At 32.3% G+C, this 21,266-nt stretch overlaps 6 protein-coding genes across 9 annotated transcripts; 2 read left to right on the top strand and 4 right to left on the bottom strand.

The window, feature by feature from the left end:
- Nucleotides 1-288: 288 nt before the first annotated feature.
- Nucleotides 289-7,566, bottom strand: LOC130678679 (GRB10-interacting GYF protein 2-like). Of its 2 annotated transcripts, none has more exons than XM_057486066.1 (10): nucleotides 6,712-6,816; nucleotides 6,588-6,629; nucleotides 6,183-6,414; nucleotides 5,364-5,757; nucleotides 5,067-5,283; nucleotides 3,187-4,951; nucleotides 3,015-3,107; nucleotides 1,625-2,903; nucleotides 1,317-1,546; nucleotides 289-1,231 (listed from the first exon to the last, which is right to left on the bottom strand). In XM_057486066.1, the coding sequence occupies exons 2-10, from the start codon at nucleotides 6,617-6,619 to the stop codon at nucleotides 1,106-1,108; spliced, it is 4,368 nt and encodes a 1,455-aa protein (XP_057342049.1). In that variant the 5' UTR covers nucleotides 6,620-6,629; nucleotides 6,712-6,816; the 3' UTR covers nucleotides 289-1,105. The 2 variants fall into 2 exon arrangements, with proteins under 2 accessions (XP_057342049.1, XP_057342048.1); XM_057486065.1 differs by lacking the exon at nucleotides 6,712-6,816 and adding an exon at nucleotides 7,419-7,566 and having other exon boundaries at nucleotides 290-1,231.
- Nucleotides 7,567-8,570: 1,004 nt separating this feature from the next.
- LOC130678486 (transcription initiation factor TFIID subunit 10-like) lies at nucleotides 8,571-10,401 on the bottom strand. The gene is made up of 4 exons (XM_057485713.1): nucleotides 10,243-10,401; nucleotides 9,954-10,082; nucleotides 9,716-9,780; nucleotides 8,571-8,928 (listed from the first exon to the last, which is right to left on the bottom strand). Exons 2-4 carry the CDS (start codon nucleotides 10,068-10,070, stop codon nucleotides 8,727-8,729), a joined length of 384 nt encoding a protein of 127 aa, XP_057341696.1. The 5' UTR covers nucleotides 10,071-10,082; nucleotides 10,243-10,401; the 3' UTR covers nucleotides 8,571-8,726.
- An 89-nt stretch (nucleotides 10,402-10,490) lies between these two features.
- LOC130678479 (ATP-dependent RNA helicase SUV3 homolog, mitochondrial) lies at nucleotides 10,491-15,812 on the top strand. Of its 3 annotated transcripts, none has more exons than XM_057485704.1 (16): nucleotides 10,491-10,748; nucleotides 10,840-11,141; nucleotides 11,217-11,439; nucleotides 12,306-12,474; nucleotides 12,550-12,661; nucleotides 12,733-12,863; nucleotides 12,931-13,244; nucleotides 13,306-13,447; nucleotides 13,529-13,687; nucleotides 13,783-13,962; nucleotides 14,024-14,172; nucleotides 14,258-14,379; nucleotides 14,462-14,533; nucleotides 14,610-14,716; nucleotides 14,784-14,844; nucleotides 15,416-15,812. In XM_057485704.1, coding segments are annotated over exons 1-16 (2,319 nt in total). In that variant the 5' UTR covers nucleotides 10,491-10,674; the 3' UTR covers nucleotides 15,418-15,812. The 3 variants fall into 3 exon arrangements, with proteins under 3 accessions (XP_057341687.1, XP_057341688.1, XP_057341686.1); XM_057485705.1 differs by having other exon boundaries at nucleotides 14,918-15,812; XM_057485703.1 differs by having other exon boundaries at nucleotides 14,784-15,812.
- On the bottom strand, nucleotides 15,340-17,881 carry LOC130678484 (sphingolipid delta(4)-desaturase DES1). Its single transcript, XM_057485711.1, has 5 exons — nucleotides 17,572-17,881; nucleotides 17,298-17,474; nucleotides 17,061-17,200; nucleotides 16,755-16,968; nucleotides 15,340-16,188 (listed from the first exon to the last, which is right to left on the bottom strand). The coding sequence occupies exons 1-5, from the start codon at nucleotides 17,651-17,653 to the stop codon at nucleotides 15,836-15,838; spliced, it is 966 nt and encodes a 321-aa protein (XP_057341694.1). The 5' UTR covers nucleotides 17,654-17,881; the 3' UTR covers nucleotides 15,340-15,835.
- Nucleotides 17,882-17,995: 114 nt separating this feature from the next.
- LOC130678482 (arginine-hydroxylase NDUFAF5, mitochondrial) lies at nucleotides 17,996-19,458 on the top strand. The gene is made up of 3 exons (XM_057485709.1): nucleotides 17,996-18,743; nucleotides 18,827-19,011; nucleotides 19,097-19,458. The coding sequence occupies exons 1-3, from the start codon at nucleotides 18,181-18,183 to the stop codon at nucleotides 19,384-19,386; spliced, it is 1,038 nt and encodes a 345-aa protein (XP_057341692.1). The 5' UTR covers nucleotides 17,996-18,180; the 3' UTR covers nucleotides 19,387-19,458.
- On the bottom strand, nucleotides 19,441-21,174 carry LOC130678485 (ubiquitin-fold modifier-conjugating enzyme 1). The gene is made up of 4 exons (XM_057485712.1): nucleotides 20,914-21,174; nucleotides 20,724-20,855; nucleotides 20,065-20,232; nucleotides 19,441-19,592 (listed from the first exon to the last, which is right to left on the bottom strand). Exons 1-4 carry the CDS (start codon nucleotides 21,034-21,036, stop codon nucleotides 19,515-19,517), a joined length of 501 nt encoding a protein of 166 aa, XP_057341695.1. The 5' UTR covers nucleotides 21,037-21,174; the 3' UTR covers nucleotides 19,441-19,514.
- Nucleotides 21,175-21,266: the final 92 nt, after the last annotated feature.

Genomic DNA, 21,266 nt, shown 5'->3' with positions numbered 1-21,266 from the left:
AAAAATATTGTGTGCAGTATTTTTTGACTTTTTTTTTTCAATAACTATTAAAGTACAAATTAAAAAAATAATATTTTAAATTTAAGATGCAAAAATTTATTTTTCCTTTTTTTTAATCGTAAAATTTTGATAAAAGATTTATTACGTTTATGAAATTTATGTATTAATAGTTTAACTCACCAACTTTTATTCTTATATATATTTTTACAATAAAAAATTATTTTAAAAAATTCAAATTACGTTTGTTTAAATGTAATCTGCATAAGTACTTTTTGCCGAATAGCAAAAACTCAACTGCCAGAATATAAAATAAAAAATAAAACTGTTCATCTATGGGATAAGACTGAAGGTATAAATAATAATCTACATAAGTAATGAATTTTAAGTTTTGTATTTATCAAATTACCGAATTAATAATGTGTTGGGTCCCTGCCGAAATAAGATGTCCACTGTCAAGCACAATGCTACAAAATATTTGTATTTTTATTTATATATTTGTTTAAATGTGTGAACAATTTAAAATAATAAACCTTACTTAAATTTTTGAGTTATCCTTGTTTTTAATTGTAACAGTACACGGAGGAAAAATATAATAGGCAATTGTGTTAAAAAAAAAAACTTAATATAATTTTAAACTGTGAAACGTTTCTTTTCATTAACAGTGAGAAATACATATTATTAATATTAATATTATTGTTCAAGATCCTTACTCTTAAATTATATTTACATAAATTTCATTAAACTTATCGTACTTGCTAATTTTCAAAACACGTAACAATTGTCCGCGTACGTAAGAATTATATTTATATATTTAAATATAAATATTATTGCTAAACGCACTGTATTAATAATTGCGGTCCGCAAGATGTCTTACTCAAGATCCACAACAATTGTAATAAAGTATTTCCGGAATTCACTTGCTGATTATTTATGATGAAAAATATATAAATAACAAATAAATTTATATTTGTTGATTAAGCGAATTCCGTATCTCTCTCTCCTCACAAATAATATTTTTTTAAATTACTCATTTTTTTTGTCTTGTCTTGTTTCATTAGTTGTTTGTTTAATTTATTTATATCATTTAAGAGCAAAGTAAAAACATTCAAACGCCCTCTCCGTAATCACGATCTCCAACATTAATACGATCGGTAGCCGCGGTTACACTGAATCCAAGAATCCTGTTGTCGACTTTGAACATTTTACCCTTTTTTGGTTTCTTTGATTTACCCTACAAGTTAAATAACAAAAAAATTTTCAAATAATTGCTCAAGATATTTAATTTAATTTAAAATAATTTAAAAAATATAATTTACCTTGACTTCTTGAAATTCAGTTGGAGCATTTGGATTTATGGCAGGCGCTGGCTTACAAAGATCATCAGCTTCTGTTTGTGGTCGTTGTGATGATCGCCACTTGCTGCGTTTTTCCAAAAATTGTTTTGCGAATTCTGTACATTGTTTATTATCACCCAAATACATTTTAATATACTCTTTAACTTCGTAAGCTGATTCGATGTCTCGTAAAAATCCAACAAACGTAGGAACTGTAACATAAATTTTAATTTAAAATATGCAATGCAATCTTTGGTTCATTAATTAAAAATAATAATTATAATAATTACCATCTACGGATACTTGAAGCCCGGATAGTGTACGATTACACCACTGAGTAAAGTCATCCGCCTTGGCAGTGTTGTTCTCAAAGAGTTTTTTTACAGTCTCTTCTTCTTTCTTGGCTTTATTTTTAGTTGGTTTGTTATTCTGCTGAGCTTGTTGCTGCATCTGCTGCTGCTGCTGTTGCTGTTGTTGATGCTGTTGACTTGTTGCTTTGACAGCTGAATTTTTAGCGGGTTGTTTGACAGGTGCAGCGGGTTTGACAGCTACCGGCTCATCCCAGAAGCCACTTCCAGTCCAAGCTTTGCTGCCAAACTTCGAAGCGTCACTCGCTGAATTGACGTTACTTGTCCAGTTGAGAGACTGAGATGCACTGCCCCAGATACCGGCGTTCTGCATGACAACGGCGGCTTCTTTTTGATTTGCTTTCTCGCTGCGTTCCTTCTCCTGGAGTTTCACTTTGGCAATGCGCTCCTGCTCTTCCTGCTGGATCTGTGCCAAGCTTTTGACCTGCGGATGGTTTGTGGTTGGAACGGCTTTCTCAGCCCACTTGAAAGGTAACCGTTTGGATGATTCAGCGGCAACTGCTGCTTCCTTGGCGGCTTCAAGGGCTTTCTGCTGAGCGAGCTGCTGCTGCAAGAGCTGTTGGAGACGCAACTCTTCGGCTTTTTTCTCACGTTCCAGCCGCTGGATTTCAGCCAGTGAAGCATGAGATGCTGGTGGAGGTGCGTGCGGCGCTTGTGCCCACGGAGCTTTACTCTTTTCCTGCAATTTCTTCAAAGCCTCAGCTTCCCGACGTCGTTGCTCAGCACGTCGTGCCTGTTCCTCTGCTTCAGCTTTCTTACGAACTTCTTCTTCCCTCTTGAGTCTCTCTTCCTCAAGACGTCTCTGCTCTTCCTCAACTTTCTTCCGTTTTTCCTCCTCTTTTCTCAACTTTTCTTCCTGTTTTTTAGCTTCCTCGCGTTTCTTCCTTTCCTCTTCCTGCTTCTTTTTATTATTTTCCTCATCCTGCTTACGCTTTTCTTCCCGTTTTCTTTCTTCTTCCTTTCGTTTTTTGTCCTCTTTCTTTTTCTGTTCTTCTTCCTGCTTACGTTTTTCCTCCATCTTCAGTCTCTTTTCTTCTTCCTTTCGTTTACGTTCTTCCTCTTTGCGCTGAGCTTCTTCCAATTTTTTATTTTGCTCTTCTTCGAGTTTTCTTTTGGCGCTCGCATCTTCCGCTTGTCTCTTCAGCTCTTCCTGCTTACGAAGTTCCTCTTTTCTCTCCTGTACTCTAATGTTTTGCTCTTCCTATAAAATAAAATAAGTAAATAAATAAATAAATAAATAAAAAGAATAAATTATTTTCTTCTTTCCCTTACACATCAAATTCAAATATTAAATAAATAAATAAATACGTACTAATATCTGCTGTTCAGTCTTTATTTCCTTAGCATGTAAGTCCCACAATGAATTAGGCATTTGGCCTGGAGGCATTGCAGGTAATGGACCAACCTGTAATTTTATTGACGATAAATATTCAAGTCCACTTTTATTCAATAAATAATAATGATAATAATAATAATAGACGTACCTGTGCCAGCCAGCTTTGGGCATTGAACTGTGGGTTGATTTGTGGCGGTGGCTGTGGCCAGATAGAGTCCATCTGATGGGATTGTGAATGCCCATTGGCATTGATATGAAGTTGACGCAATAGTGATTTAATAGGATCTTCCTCGGGAGCCGACTGCTGTTGTTGTATCGGCGACGGATTAATACTAGGTTGTGGTGGTCCTGGTAGATTTTGAATACCGCCCATTTGTTGTATAAGCTGTTGAATAGGATCCAAAGTTGGTGTTGGATTTAGCACCGGTGGTACTGGATGAGGATTAGGCGGTAAATGGTTTTCACTCTGGACCTTTGCCTGTTGCATTTGATTAAAAAGCTGCATAACAGGATTTGTTGCGGGTGGTGGGGCGGCAGCAAGCGGACTCACAAAGGGATTACCCGCTAATGATATATCTCTGACCTCAGCATTTTGCATAACGCACTGCATAACTAATTGATTTTGCTCCATAGGAGTCAATCCAGACCAATTTTCTGACTGCGATAGTTTTGCAATCGCTGAATTTTTCATCTGACGTATTAGCAATTGGTGATTTTGGATCATTTGTAATTGTTGATACTGAAGTAATAATAGTGGATCCTCTATTCCTGGTTTGGGTAAGGCACTGCCAGGTAATCCTGTGGGTACTGGAGGCGGTATAGTCGGTAACACCGGTTCCGTAATTTTTAACGGTGGGATAGGCGGACCCGGTGTAAATGGCACTCTACCATAGAGTTTCATGAGATCTCCAAGAGTCGCGTATCTGTCGTCGCATGTTCTTCTGACAAGTAAATTTGGGGTAAAATAACCAGCTTTACACCATTCAGCCATTTCACTAGCGATAAATGGTCCCTGGACCTCACCCTGGGGGTCTCGGTAGAACCATTTTTCTTGTGATGCGGCACTAGCTAACGGCGGTACATGATTGACCACCGATGGAAGCACATGACTCGATTCCTCGCGATGGCTCTCCTCGTCGGCCATGAGCTTCGCCACGAAACTCTGCATGTCAGCGTCGTTTTTTCCATCCAAGTCGTCATCGAGTTTCTGGGGTAGAGTAGGTCGGTGAGGAGCAGCGTTAGTAGCTGCTGCTGTTGTTACTGGAGTAGCAGCAGCAGTCTTCTTCAAAGTATTTTGGAGATTCGTTTGCAGCAGCTCATTTTTTTGAATCGAACCACGAGAAACTGGATTAGTCTGCTGAGAATTAATAGGAATACTGCCACTGCTATTACTATTGGTATTGTTATTTTTACTCGGCAACTCTACGAAAGACTTTGAGCGTTGAGGAAGCTGGATTCTCTCCGATTCGGGAGTTATCTTCGTTGAATTGATAACAACGTTCGATACCTTTTTCGCCGTTGTATTAATCGACGACGTGGTATTAGACTTCGTCAGCGGATTACTGCTAGTCGAAGTAACAGATTGTTTTGACGATGGATCAGCACGCCCTTGTTCAGATGAATTTTCTTTATTCTCAAACGGATGCAAAGATTTAGGTCTTTCTCTGGCTGCCGTGTGGTTAATAGAATCGTTATTTATTTTTGGCCGATGAGCATTCTGATTCATATTATTGCTATAAGACGTCGGTTTGCCGGATTTAATATTTGTACTGTTGGTGCCTTCGGAAATACGTCGAGTACGATTTGAGTGATTACCAGCAGTACCCTCATCATCGTCGTCAGAGAACATGCCGCCGTGAAAAGCACCCGAGGCATCAAAACTTCCCCCACTCTCCGCCGGATTCTCTGTCGCCCTGAATAAAATAAATAATTTAGTTTATTAAAATGCTCAAGGCAACTCGGTAATTAATTTTATTAATAAATTAATTATAAATATTAAAGGCTGATGTATAATTAAATAATAATTACCATTCCGGTAAATTGTCATGGTTGTCGTGATGATTAGACTCCCAAGTTCTAGAAGTACGAGAGGGAGGAGGATGATGATGATGAGTCGAATCATGAGAGGATCTATGACTTGCTCGTGTTTCCCATCGTCCACTGATACGATTATCATCCCCTTCGGCATCGGCTCTATCCAGCCTATCTCTGTCCGAGCCGCCCCCATCGCGCCAACTGCCCCTTACTAGAAAACCCACATCAAGTTCGTATAATTATCCCCAATTATCTTTCATCAGTCGGGAGAATATTCATCAACCAACTTACTCCACTTTTCACTGCGACTGTTGTTAGATCTCCAACCTTCTTCCTCATCACCGGTACCTCGATGTCGTCTCCAATTACTTTCCATCAGAGAACTCCCGCTAGTACCGCGACTGAGTTCTTTCCGCGGACTAGTCGAGCCATTCCAGTCGTTAGATTCAATATTACCGTTGCGCTCTGACCAACCGCGTTCACTTTGTGACCTGTCGAAATTTCGATTTCGTCCTGGATATGACTGTGCGTCGATTCTATTCCCGCCGTCACCGGAATCGTCAAAACCACGTGAAAAATGAGACGAGTACATTCCTCCTCGTCCGGTTCTTATGCGCCCTCCACGATCAACGCTTCCGCCGCGTCCACGTCCACCAGTGCTACTCAATCCGCTGTTTCGTAAACGCTGAAAAATAATAATAATAACAACAGTGATCATTTAATAAGTCATTGCCTACCACGTCGACGTACATTTATAACTATACAATAGCACATGTGTATCAATAAAATTAAAATAAAACTGCTGATGCTAACAGCTCTGGCACTAGAGGAGTAAAATTTTATTATTTATAGATCACAACTATCTACGACACACTTTCCACTGTAAAATCCAACACGATTATGATTTTATGAATAGGAAGTCAGCACGTGTACTTGACGCGGTTGCAACACGATACGTAAACAAAAAAAATTTACCTGAAAACCGGAACGTTTTTCGCGAAACCAAAATAAAAAAAACGAAATGAAAAGTAAAAAATTCGTTGCGCGAAAAACGTCATGATCTTCAGGTAAATACAAAAAATAAATTTAAAATTTAAAAAAATATATTACCGTTTCATCCTCTGTTTCAGGTATGAACGCAAGTGGCAGCTGAGTTTTTTCAACATAAAGCATTTGCAAACCAACTATACTCTCCGGCGGCTTGCAATTACGGTCAAAAAGCGCCAACATCTCTTCCCTACCGTATCTATGCTCCGCCAACTGATACCGGGGTGTAATCAAGTTTGCCGTCCCTCCACCACTGGCTCCTGAATTACAACTGTCTCCAGCCAGATTGCGCAACCTGCAACCATTCGATTTAATTATTTACATAAACAAATATACCATTACACTTGACAACATTCATTTATATTTCCCAATTATCAGCAATAATGTCCAGCAATATGACACATTGTCTTGATTGCTGAGTCAGCTTTTTAAAATTTATTTAAATTAAATTTAAATTTAATTACTCACCACTCTGGACCAAATTTCATCGAGTCCGTCATTCTGCACTAGCTGCAACAATTCAAATAAATTTATTTATTTAAAAACAAATTATTTTATTTTTAAGTTTTTTTTAAAAAACAAAAATTATTACGTTATTTGAAAACTGATAATTTATTATGTGACTTCTTATATAAATAATTAAAAATAAAAATATGTAGACTTTTGTTCAATTACTCGGTGTAATAAAAGTCGTTGACGCAAAAATGTTTTTTTATGAGTAATAAAAATAAAACTCGAGCTGCACTTTTATTTTTATTTATTTCAGCGGTTTAAATATTAAAACTCAAAATAATCGTAAGGCTAATGAGAACAAGTACACTAATTAATACAAGTACAAACTAACACAACTACCAATAATAATTAATTAGTTAGTTAGATAGATAGACAAAATGTGAACTATTCATGTGAATGTAAAACGAGATAAAGGAATGCGGATAGTGTCCAATCCAACAGACGGTAGACAAAATCCAAATGAAATAATTATTTAAATAATTGTAATTATTGTTAGTGGAAATAAAAAAACAAATGAATGACAATTATTATTGTCAGATAAAAAATATATAACAATGTAACTATTGTTACAATTGACGACTGATCACACGTTTTTTTAACGGGACTTTGAGTAGCTCTCACTGACCAAGAACTTACGATATTAACCAAACATTTAGCATACGCGTTTGTCATTTAATATTAATCCAAGGGATATATTGATGGCTTGTATTTTAATTCAGTATTAATTATTATTTTATTAAATTACCCATCACCATAAAACATTACTGTAATTTAGTTTAAAAATACCTTATTTAACTTGAGAAATTACTGAGCGAACAATACAACACACCAATATGGCCGATGATTTTTTTTTTAAAAGATGAAACGCATGCGAATTATTTGTGGTTGTGTGATTTTAAAGTTACCAACAAGTGGTGGCGCTATTTTATTATTAAAATCCCTAGGAATTGTCACTATATTCATTTTTTACTATGGAGGGTGAGGGTACCATGATTCTAAAGTTAGCCGACGTCTAATAATTTTTTGATTTTTTTTAGGCGGTAAATTATTAAAAAATCAAAATTTGAAAAAATTGCACTTGCAGTTTTTTAATTTTTTTACAAGTGCATATTTTTAGTTTTTTTTTTTTTCGTAAGTGATTTGTTGGAAAAACAATCCGAAAATTTTTAATTGTCTGCTAACTTTGGGATCGTGAGGGTACCTCTTCCCTCCATAGCACCAGATCAGCATCAGTTGTCCCCTGATGTCTGCTATATTCAAATTCATGTAAAGTTAGCGGGCATCTGACAATTTTAAAAACTTTTTAAATAATAAATTTAAATGCTTATAAAATAAAAATAAAAAAATATGATCCTGAATGATACTGAAGTTAGCTGACGTCTAATAATTTTTTTATTTTTTTTCTTAATGGTAAATTATAAAAAAAAAATATTTGAAAAAATTGCACCTGTAGTTTTTTGAATTTTCTGTATGTGCATATTTTTAGTTTTTTTTTTTTTGTAATTGATTTATTAAAAAAAAAAATCCGAATATTTGTAATTGTCTGCTAACTTTAGAATCATGATTCTGAAGTTAGCAGGCAATTAGTAATTTTCGGATTTTTTTTCAACAAATAAAATAGAAAAAAAAAACAAAAACTAAAGATATGCACATGTAGGAAATTTAAAAATCTACAGGTGCAATTTTTTCAAATATTTTTTTTTTTATAATTTATCGTTTAAAAAAAAGTCCAAAAATTATTAGACGTCGGCTAACTTCTGGATCATAAAAAAATGCATGTTTAGAAATTCAAAATGAAATACATGCATTTTTTTTAATTTTATCATTTTAATTATTTATTTTTTTTATGTAATTAAAAAATTTTCGTATGTCTGCTAAATTTACACTGAAATTGGCATTTTACTTGTAACTCATAATAAAAAAAACCCGCGAGTTTTTTGAATTGAATAGCAGGTGTTTGTAAAAAACAAAGTCAAATTTATGACAATAAATTTTTGAAAACGCTTGAGTGAATGAGCGGTAATTTAAATTTATAATTAAGGGTAAAATAGTTTAAATGAAGATAATTATTATTTATTAAACTAATTGTAATATTTAAACAAAATAATGGGGTTTCTTAACAACTATTCCATATTCAGCTACTGCGGGTATCAAATCCTCCATTGTTAGAGTGTAACGACGATCTTTGCCTTTTGATTTAGTATTTTGATTTGCTCCACGTGTTTTACAATGCTGGAGAGCGTCATTTGCTATTTCAGAAATAAATTTTTGGGCAGCTAATGATATCAATCGAACACTAAAAAAATTTATTATATATTAGTTACTTATTATTATTATTATTATGGATTAAATTAAATCATAGTAAAGTTAGCAGTCATCTGACAATTTTTAAATCATAAATTAAAATGTTTATAAAATAAAAATTTTAAAAATGCATGTTGAGACAATTTAAAATTAAGTACCCAAGGAGCACTTTGCCTTTGGGACATCTATAAGATATCAGTTTTTAGGCAACTTTTTGACATCAATAAGGAACCAATATGTTGACAACGATCAGAAATTTATATCGCCGAAAAAACGTCTACTCAAAAGACTTGACACAAGTGACGACAAAAAGTAAATTACAAATAGTGGTAAATAAGTCATCTAAATGAGTCTTCGGAACCAACGTTTGCATGTCGTATTTATACAAAAAAAGGTGACTTTGGGACAAAAAAAAATTTGTCTTATCCTTTTAAAAGACATCTTAAAGTTGTCTCTGTGCTACTTGGGTACATGCATTTTTTTTAAATTTTAATTCTTTAATTTTTTTATATGAAATTAAAAAATTGTCGTATGTCTGCCATATTTACACTCATGTAAATTAAACGAGTGTGAATGTAGCAAACATCAGATAAATTAAAAATTATAAATAAATAGAGTAAATAATTTAAAAAATAATATTTCGAAAAAATGCACTTATTATTTTCAAATTTTTCAAATGCGCATTTTTAAAATTATTTACTCTATTAATTATTTTAAATTTGTCTGATGTCTGAAAGCATTTTTACCATTAAAATTATTTAAATAAAATTTATGCTCACATTCTTGGATCAGCTGTGTTAAAACCTGCTGTCCGCAGATAGTGCTCGCTCACAGCATCAGGAATCTATGAAATAAAATAAAAAATTATAATAAAAAAAAAAAAAATAGACTGCTATATTGAGTGACATTAATAAATAGAGTAAAATAATAATTATATAATGATCTTGTGTAAAACAAATTTTGTCAAACGATATAAAATAATTATTTTAAATAAGTTATTAGGAGAGCATGACTTACAGTGGGTGTGTAGTCCTCCAGTTGAAGCAGGAAATCTGACAATGGCTGTCCTGCTGTTTTTATTTCCTCGTCATTCAACGATCCTGATGTGTCCATGTCATTATTTTTCGAATCCATTTCTCTTGTTTCCTAAAATTATCAACTAATTACTTTTTCTGTACTTGGTACAAAATTTGAAAAAATAAAACATAACCTAAGCCGATGTTTTGGTTTTTAAATTTTAAAAGCAGTAAATAATTTAAATAAATAATCATCAGATGATTGGCTACTGATGATAAATTACACTTACAATTACAGGATTTAATTATTTTTTACTGATGATGACAGTTGAGTTGTCAAAATTGGCTAAAACTCAGCTTCAAATTTCTCTACTCTGTACTTTATAAATATGTTTGTAATTGAACGTAATGTCATTTGTGCGCATGTGCAAAGAAATTTCGAGAGTTTTCATGAAGCAGCTGCCAAATAGCAAATGAATTAATCATCAGTCTTGAAGATTTTATTCGCGGAGCGGGAACCAATCATCAGCTTTAAATTCCTGTCCTCTGGTTGTCTTAGCTCCCGCTTTCACACGTGCATATCCTACGACATAACCAATTCAGGTTGATGTTATTTCACCACACATTTAAAATTAACAATTGTTGATCATTAGTGTCAAACAATCAGTAAGGACTCTCAGAATCCAATTATACTTTCCACGAAATAATGTCAAGGAAATAAAATGTTTTCAGTGAAAAATTTACTAGGAAATTTAATTTCTCAAAACTCATATATCAAACCAAAGTTGCTGTCAAGGTACAGAAATTAAATTAATTTATGACGCAATGTTTATCAATATATATTTATATAAATACATACATTTAATCACGTATATTTACTTGAATAGATCATTGAATCCTTTAGTTAATGAGCTGTACAGAAGTAAAAAGAGTCTTGCCGACGACTCGTCTCGCAGAGGAAAAAAAAGAGGGAGTAAGAGCGACTCCGGTGTCGAGAAGAAACCCGAGGAGTCGAGCGATGTGATCAACTCGTTGTTCCACCCGGTTCCAGTGCTGCCTGACCTGGAGAACAAGAACCTCGGGGCTGAAATAACCAGCAAACTAAACAGAGCCGATGTCCAAAAAGTCCTCGCGACATTTCATCAGCAAAGAGACGTCCGAAGTCTGGCCAAAGACTACGGACTGACAGGTTATTAATATTCACAATAATAAATTTTATTCATCGGATTTGAATAACTGGTTCTTACTGAGCATTTTTTTCCAGAGAATTTGCAACGTCTCGCCCTAAACAGTTTCAGAGTTTACTGTGACAACCCAGAAACTCTTCCGGTAGACTTGTATGTCATCATCAGTGACATTCTCCAAGGAGCTGGACATGTCACTGACATTTTTCCCTACTTTATTCGCCATGCCAAAGAAATGTTCCCACATCTTGATTGCATGGATGAGTTGAAACAAATCAGTGACTTGAGAAATCCAGCCAATTGGTAAATTAAAAATAAAAATAATTAGACTGAAGTCAGCCGACGTCTAATAATTTTTGGATTTTTTTTAAACGATAAATTATAAAAAAAAAATATTTAAAAAAATTGCACTCATAGTTTGTTAAATTTTCTACATGTGGATTTTTTTTTTTAAATTTAATTGTTGAAAAAAATAATCCAAAAATTTTTAAATGTCTGTTAATTTTAGGATCATAAATAATTATTATAATTATAATAATACTTACACACAGTAAAAAAGGATTTGTCAAACTCAACACATCCGTGTGTAAAATGAACGTTTTACACTTATTTATATGTTACTTCAACATGTTTTAAGTGTTAAAAGAAAGTTACACACGCATAAGTTAAAAATAAAAATTTTCCAAGAATTCTTTTGTGATGGTCGTGATTATTTTTAACATATTTTGTGTGTTGATTTGATAGTAACATATAAAAAGTGTTACTTTCGAATAAAATGACATTTCTGTGTGTTAAGAAATCAATCGATTGCGACAGTTCAAACAAGATAAATACTGTATGTTAAATTGACACACAAAAGTGTTAAAAATTCAACACTCAGAATTTTAACACACGTTTTTTTATGATCCTGAAGTTAGCAGACATTTGAAAATTTTTGAATTTTCGTATTTCAACAAATCAATTGTAAAAAAAAAAAACTAAAAATATGCACATGTAGAAAATTTAAAAAACTACAGGTGCAATTTTTTCAAATATTTTTTTTCTTCTGATTTATCGTCTAAAAAAAGATCCAAAAATTATTAGACGTCTGCTAACTTCAGTATCATGTTTTTTTTTACATTTTGACGATTCGTTTTTTACTGTGCATATTTTAAATTTTAATTGTTCAGGTATCCGCTCGCGAGAGTAAAGAAAAGAAAAATAATATTTCACGCTGGACCAACAAACAGTGGGAAAACTTATCAAGCTCTCGAGCGCTTCAGAACCGCGAAAAGTGGAGTTTACTGCGGCCCACTCAAGCTTTTAGCTACTGAAGTTTATAACAAAATAAACAGCCTGGTATTTATTATATTTTTTATTATCTTTAAACACTTTTTTTTTACAATAAATAATTTTGTTGTTGTTTGCGTCCAGGGAACGCCGTGTGATTTAGTTACTGGAGAAGAAAGATTATTTGGGATAAACGAAAATAATCAAGCTGAACATATTGCATGTACTGTTGAAATGGCTCGAATAAATATTCCATGTAAGTTTTTAATGACAGCAACAACAGTAATGATGACTAATAATATTCAAATAATTATTTTTAAAAAATAGGCCAAGTTGCGGTCATCGACGAAATCCAACTCCTGAAAGACACTGGCAGAGGTTGGGCCTGGACTAGAGCATTGCTGGGAATTCCTGCTGATGAAGTTCACCTGTGCGGTGAAGCGGGAGCTATTGATTTGGTATTTAATTTTTTACTGATTAAAATATTTAAGAAAATTTATAACACTCGATACTTTATCGCGACAGGTTAGAAAAATTTGCCTGACGATGGGAGAAGAGGTTGAAGTGATGACGTACAGACGTCTCACTGAATTAAAGATCGAGGATACCGCAGTGTCGACGCTGAATAACATCCAGCCGGGAGACTGCATAGTTTGCTTTAGCAAAGCTGACATTTACACATTGTCCAGAGAACTCGAGCTCCTGGGAATTGAAGTAGCTGTCATTTACGGAGGGCTTCCGCCCAATACTAAACTGGGCCAGGCTGCTAAATTCAATGATCCAAATCACCCGTGTAAAGTCATGGTTGCGACCGACGCGATAGGCATGGGATTAAACTTGTGCGTATTTTTAAAAATATTAATTTAGCTGATAAACTTTTAATTAAATTTTTTACTACAGAAATATCAGAAGAGTGATATTTTATTCATTGATAAAGCCGACGATAAACGACGATGGAGAAAAAGAAATAGATTTAATATCAGTTTCTGCTGCTCTACAAATCGCCGGTCGCGCTGGTCGTCATGGAAGCCATTGGGAAACCGTATTAATTTTTTTTTAAATATATATGTTTTATAAAAATTATTTCCATGCAGTTCATTAATGAGTTGCTTTAAATATTCAGGGTTTCGTGACAACATTTAAACCTGAAGATCTTCCGAGGTTAAAAAATTTATTGACCCAGACACCAGAGCCAATAACAAAAGCTGGATTGCATCCTACTGCTGATCAGATCGAGTTGTATGCATATCATTTGCCGAAATCGACTCTGTCAAGTCTCATGGTAAAATTAATTACTAATTTTCTCAATAACCAGCGTTGAATTATAATTGCGCACTTTGGGCGGGAATTTTTAAATATTTAAAATTTTTTTTCCAGGATATTTTCATATCCTTGAGTACAGTCGATGACGCTCTTTATTTCATGTGCAACCTCGAAGACTTTAAATTTCTGGCAGACAAAATCCAACATGTCCCGCTACCACTCAGAGCGCGTTACGTATTTTGTTGCGCTCCGATAAATAGAAAATTAACCTTTTTGTGTTCAATGTTTCTCAACGTAAGTGAAAAAAATAAATCAATAAATTAAACGATAATAATAATAAACAATTAAATTGCAGTTTGCACGGCAGTACAGCAAAAATGAGCCCATAACTGCATCGTGGCTGTGTCAGCAAATTTCATGGCCTGTGAAAACACCCAAGACTATCCTTGATTTAGTTCATCTTGAGGGAGTCTTCGATGTACTCGATTTATATCTTTGGCTCAGGTACTTAATTAATATATGAATATATGTTATATTTTTTATAAATTAAAATACCTCAGTATTTTAATTAATTCATATATTTATTTAGTTATCGATTCATGGATCTATTTCCGGATACAAATGAAGTCCGCGAAGTTCAAAGAGAATTAGATTTAATTATTCAAGACGGTATCATTCAGTTGAATAAATTATTGACTAAATCTGAAGCAGGTAAAATTTGAAAATTTAATTATCAGTATGACGAAAATTTTTTAAATTAAAATTAAAAATAAAAATGAATTTTTGGTATCAGGTTCTAGCGAAACTTTAGGAACAAATGAAGATAATTTGCAATCTGCAAATAAAAATCAACGATATTCTAAAGGTTTTATATAATTATCTATTTAGTTAAATTATTTAAATACAAAATAGTGTTGAATAATTAAAAATATTTATTGCAGAAGCTTATGTACAAAATTACGGCCGAGGAAAATTGACAGAAAGACTTTTAGCTCAGGGTTTACTGACTCCCAATATGATTGCGGAGCTTCAAAGAGAATGGGCCAGGGTAAATAAATTTAATTATATATTCTAAGGATTTTAATTAGTAATTTAAATCCTTTATTTATTTACAGCCGAATAAAAGCAACGAGAAACGAGCGTCGAAAAAAACTGAATTCCCTCGAAAGACTAAATGTATGTGTGAAAGTTGAAATATTTAAATGTATAAAAGATATAATTTTTATAGCTAATTATTTTATATTTATAGAACTTTAAAAAGTATATAGAGTAATAACTGCGTAATTCAGAGTGACGAGTCATGTAATTATTTAAATACCGAGTAATTAACGAAGGTTCGAAATTTAAAAGAACGAAAAATTTTATAAATAAAATTTACATAAAAAAAAAAAAATAGTGACTGTAAAATTATATAAATAAAGTTTTTTAGAATATTTTATTCAAGAAAATAATGCACAATATTTATTACTTAATTATTATTTTTACAAATCAACAGACATTAAGTTTACGGTCTTAATAATAAATAGAGCAAGCGATTAATTAATTATTTATGAAAAATAAAATAATACTCTGTAAAATAAAAGTGATATTTTAAAAATACGAGTATTGAATTATAGTTTTTTAAAAAACAAATTACAAGAACAAAATTGATAAATTTAAATTTTTAAAAATTGAATTTTAATTTATTGTTGGTTTGATTATTTTATTACGTAATAATACTTAAGTTTGTTTATGATTTTTAATACAGAGAAAAGTTGTTAACTTTTATGGCAAAGTGTGGAATTTAACGCAAGATAAATCAACGGACTAGAAAATTGAAATGTATTGACGAAGACATGGAACGTTTTAATTACCAGCTTTAATCAGGAGACGATGATAATAATTTAAGTTTGTAAAGAACCCATTGTGCTTACAGCCACTCAAAAGATAAATATATAAAACGGTATTGTAAATATTAATAAATTTAATTGTATAAATTGGAATAGACGTCTAGGAGTTCTGTTACTTTGAGTCTGTCCGTTTAAAACTCTATGACAATTTAAAATACTTAATTTTATCAGTGTCATCGCAATAATTGTATCAATAACTTGTAAAATTACCTCGTAAAAATATATATAATAAATATGTATATATTATAAAATTCATCTATCAGTTATTAATTGGTTATTCATGATTTCAAGCCTCTGTGCTTGCGTTTTATTCGCGCGTAGGGTCCGATGTCCGGGTCCATTATGAAGTCATAGATCACAGCGGACCAGGAGTTGTGGTGCGGCAACTCATCGTAGAACTCCGCGGCAATTCTTTTGACTTCCGGCAACCGGGACCCGGGAACGGCGGGAAAGTCGTGGTGCTCATTGTGATACCCGACGTTGAATGTTATGAGATTTAGCGGGCCGTAGTAACTGTATGTTTCGTATCCTTTTTTGTACATGTAATGTTCTGAAATGAAGTGACCGGCAACCGGATGTAGTCCCATTGCCATCACTCCGCCCAGTATTAAATATACTAATACTTTTCCACCTGAAATTATTATTTTTTCATGGAATCTATGTCATTGTCTGGAGATAAAAGACCCAATTATTGACATTTTATTTAAAAAAAAAAATTTATGATGTTTCTGCTTCAAAAAAATGACTCCGGGCAGTCAGAGAAAAGAAGTCTACGGTTTCCGAGCCACCAAATGACTGCGAGTTCTTGTCACTCAACGAAATGACTTTTTTCCAAATAGATGTCACTTCTTCAAAAATGGACTAATTCAGACGTTTTTTTTTCTTTTCAAAATTTTCCTCTTCAAATGTTTCCGGAAAAAAATAAAAAAAAATAAAGATAATAAAATCTATGAAATTTTACTTTTTTGAAAAAATCAAATTTTTCTCGACATCAAAAAATTTTATTCTTTAAGAAAGTCGAGTTCTTCAAGAATTCGCGGTCATTTAGCGGCACCACGGCAACCGTGAACTTTTCCTCTTCTCTGACTGCCCGGTGTCATTTTTTTTGGAGCAGAAACGCCATAAATTTTTTTTTAGTGCCAAATGCCAATAACTAGAGCCTTTACTTTTTAAAATAAAATATATATTCATATTTACCCAAGAAATACCAAACTATAGCATCAAAAATTAATTGTATAACTAAATTAACATACTCCCAATATGTTGGAGGCTTTGGATAAGTTATCAATGGTCTGAATGAATAGAAAAATGGCTGTAATAAAACCCAGCAAAATTTGCCGAACGTCGTACAAAATAGTTTAGCTTCCAGCAGAGTTGGCAAGTCTGTGTCAAGATACTCGTCACCTTGGTACTGTTATAAAATAAATAAGAAAATTATTTAAACACTTGATTGATCACTTGGTTGATCACTTGTCAAGCTGATTGATTAAATAAAATACTTACACGATGGTGTTCCAAATGGTACTTTTTAAAACTTATAGATATCGGCAATCCTATTGGCAAATTAGCAAAAAATCCAAACAATCTATTGGCCATGGGCCTTGAATGTCCGAAGGCAAGATTATGAGCTATTTCGTGGATAGCTGAATAAATTAAACAGATAGTGAAGTACAATGTTATCAATTGTTCGTTAATTAGTAGTAATCACGTACTGCGATTAAGAAATAATCTATGACTCACCTAGCATAAGAGAATGATTGATAACTCCACCGAAACAATAAGCCAGCAGAAATAGCATCGGGTAATTCAAATCTTTGACAATAAACATGGATGCAAACTGAATCATCACCATAAATGTCACAACCCATTTGAAATTCGGATCGTATCCAAATAAATTTTTTATCTGGGGATACTTTTCTGTAATTCAAATATTTAATTAATCAAAAAAATAAATTACATCAGCTAAATTAATTTTTTAAATTAATAAACGTCATATATTTAATTATCTACTTACCTAGTATTAATTTACGACGACTTGCATGAGGTTCCTCAGTGTAAACCCATTCAAAATCAGTTCTTGTAACTGCCTGGCCCATTATTTATTATTGTAATCAATTGTCAAGTTGATCTTGATGACTAATCAGTTGATAATTAATTTAAAAATGAAAATTAAATTATATTCTAGCGGTAATCTAATTAAAAAAATATTTAAATATTCAAAAGTAAATATGCCGGCACTTGGTTACATTACAGACTAAAAAAAAAAGTTAAGATAAAATGATACGCGGTCATGTCTTATGTTCATGATCTTGAGCACGTACTGTTGTTATTATTATTATTCAATAGTTGAAAAAATGAGCAAAGAGGTCAGCACGTGCTTGTTTTGTAAATTTTTTTTAATGGAGTTTGATAATAATAATAATAATAATAATAATAAATAAATAAAAATCATTAAATTGTTAAGTAAATTTTTGTATTTATAAATGGCGCGCAAAATAAATATTCGAATATTATAATTATTTAATAAATTAATTAATTATTGGCGGTAAAAAATATTCATTTAAATTTAAAATAAAAAAGTTGATAGTTAATTAATTAAAGCGGCAATTAAAAATATTTAAAAATGATAAAGTTGTTGAAAAAAAGAGTTTTTGTTAAAAATATAAAAAGAAATTTAAATACAACAAATGTAAATAATAATTTACCAATAAACAGTGTAATGAATGTGTTCGATAGACAAGCAAAATTATTACAAAAGCAACGATCTGCTAGAGCACCAGATGTGAAATTGTATGATTACATCAAAGATGAAATAGGTTACAGACTCGCTGACAGAATATTTGATATAAAACGCGAGTTTGAAAATGTCCTTGAACTAGGATGCGGGCGGGGTAATTTGAGCAAACATATATCCCAAGACAATGTCAAGAATTTAATCCTAGCAGACATGTGTCCAGATTATTTGGAGCAAGTTGTCATAACAGAGGACATCAAAGTCCAGAAGAAAGTTATGGACGAGGAGAATTTCGAGCTGGATCCCAACAGTGTGGATTTGATTGTCAGTTGTTTGAATCTGCACTGGGTTAATGACCTTCCTGGATGCTTCAGTAGAATTATCAGGACCCTGAAGAATGATGGAGTTTTTCTAGCCGCTATTTTTGGCGGTGACACACTCTACGAATTGAGGTATCAATAATTAATTAAATAAATGAATGAATTTTAATTTTTTATCTTGACCTGGGTCTTAAATATTTAAATTGTTAATGTAGAAGTTCATTACAATTAGCAGAACTTGAAAGACAAGGTGGAATATCACCTCATATATCTCCATTCACTCAAATACGTGACATTGGAAGTTTGATGACACGGGCTGGGTTCACGATGCTGACTATTGATACTGACGAAATGGTTATTGGCTTTCCCTCGATGTTTGAGCTGATGACTGACCTAAAAGGTCACCAATTATTGTATTTACTTATTACTTATCCTCCTTCAGAGGCTTTATATATTTAAATGATTTGATTTTGATGATACTTTAGGCATGGGAGAGAGTAATGCCGCCAGGAATCGCACGTTGCATCTGAAAAGAGACACTTTGGTAGCAGCTGCGGCTATCTATGAAGAGTTGTATGGAAAATTAAAAGAAGACGGTAGCAGATATGTGCCAGCGACCTTTCAAATAATTTATATGCTGGGATGGAAGCCGGATCCCTCGCAGCCGAAACCTCTGGACCGGGGCACGGGTGAGGTTTCTCTCAAGGACTTGTACAAATTAGATGAAATTGTCAGAGGAACTACTAAAATAAAACTCGGTGACGATGACAAATAGGTTTTTTTTTAATGTACAATAAAATTTATTTAAATATCAATAATTATTTATTAAAAAAAATTTATAAAGTTCTTTGCAGACTGATTGATTTTAAAATAAGGAATGATAAATATTTTATTTAGCTAATTTCATTCACTCTGTTCTTTATGTTTTACTATTCCTTTTTCTATTAGATCTGGAACTTCGACAGCTAACCAGGGTCCGAGCTGGAAATATTTTTATTTTATTAGTAATTGTTATTTATTTTATTTTTGGTGACTTCTCTTTACATCTCAGTGAAAATATATCAGTAAAAATATTTCCATATAAATAAATTATTAATTGCATCGCTGTCTTGCTCATAGATATATTTTTTCACTGATATTTTTTTGTCCGAGATGTAATTTCTGGGATAAAATGAGCGGGAATGATTTTTTTTTTTAAATCAATAAATTAATCGGAATGAGTGTGAGTGTAGCAGACATCAGACAAATTTTAAATTATAAATAATTAGAGTAATTAATTAAAAAAATAATATTTAGAAAAAATGGACATTTAAAAAATTAAAAAATTAGTAAGTGCATTTTTTAAATTATTTACTCTATTTATTTATAATTTTAAATTTATCTGATGCCTGCTACATTGACGCTCATTAATCGTAAAATAATTAAAGGAACTAATAAAAAAAAAAAAACTTACACCTAGAGCCATAGCATGAGCGATACCAAACTTGGGAACATTTCTAGCCCACAAGGGTTTGAAATGATCACTCAGACAAATTTTACCACCGCGATACATCTTAGCAGTTTTGCCATCTAACTCCGGTAGTGCTAATTCTGGAGCAGTGGTTGGATAAGTTATTGGTATCTATATAAAAATATATAACAAATAAATTAATGAATAGAAAAAAAAGATGATACCGAATTTGATGATACTGAAGTTAGCAGACGTCTAATAATTTTTGGATTTTTTTTTAGACGATAAGCCGAAAAAAAAAATATTTTAAAAAATTGCACCTTTAGTTTTTAAAATTTTCTACATGTGCATATTTTTAGTTTTTGTTTTTTTGTAATTGATTTGGTAAAAAAAAAAAATCCGAAAATTACTAATTGTCTGCTAACTCCAGGATCATTGAATTTGGCCGACGTCTAATAATTTTTGGATTTTTTTTAAGCAAGAAATTAAAAAAAAAAAAATATTTCAAAAAATTGCACTTATAGTTTTTCAAATTTTCTACATGTGCATATTTTTAGTTTTTTTTTTTCTTCAAATTTAATTGTTTAAAAAAAATCTAAAAGTTTTTAATTGTCTGCTAACTTCAGGATCATAAAAAAAAATACAAATCCTATATTACTTACATCAAATTCAATGTCGAATTCATATTTGAGTAAATTATGAATATGCCAGCACTTGCCAAACCACCTGGTACCTTCTTTATTTGACTCTAATCTAAACCAATCATTGTCAGCAGCTTTATTATTTTGTACATACTGTAAAAAAATCATCAATTAACCATATGGTAAATAGTTATTTTAAATATTTAAATACCTGAATTAAAGTCGTGTATTCTTCTTTAAGTCTCTGCACCCATAACTCTTTATCACGGGGACCAGCTTTCGTTTTTAGTAATGGAATATCACTCAGAGTTTTCCGAGTTGAAGCGTCTACCATTTTAATATTTTTTGAATTAACTTATTTTATTTTATTACAGAACCAGTACAGAGGACATGTGTCAGGTGAAAGTTTTTTTTTTATATATAGATTTTGATAGATAACTAGAACCCACCAGCTGATGATTGTGCTGGTGATGGCGGCTGATCAGCTGATGACGTACATAGATAATTTACCGACACACAGAGGCAAGTTTTCAAATTTAAAAGTGGCGCCAAGATTTAGTTTAA

This window comes from Microplitis mediator, chromosome 2 (assembly GCF_029852145.1).
Source record: "Microplitis mediator isolate UGA2020A chromosome 2, iyMicMedi2.1, whole genome shotgun sequence".
Classification (NCBI taxonomy): Eukaryota; Metazoa; Arthropoda; class Insecta; order Hymenoptera; family Braconidae; genus Microplitis; species Microplitis mediator.
Note: the sequence above shows the minus strand (reverse complement) of the source record. Positions and strands in the feature narration are given on the sequence as shown.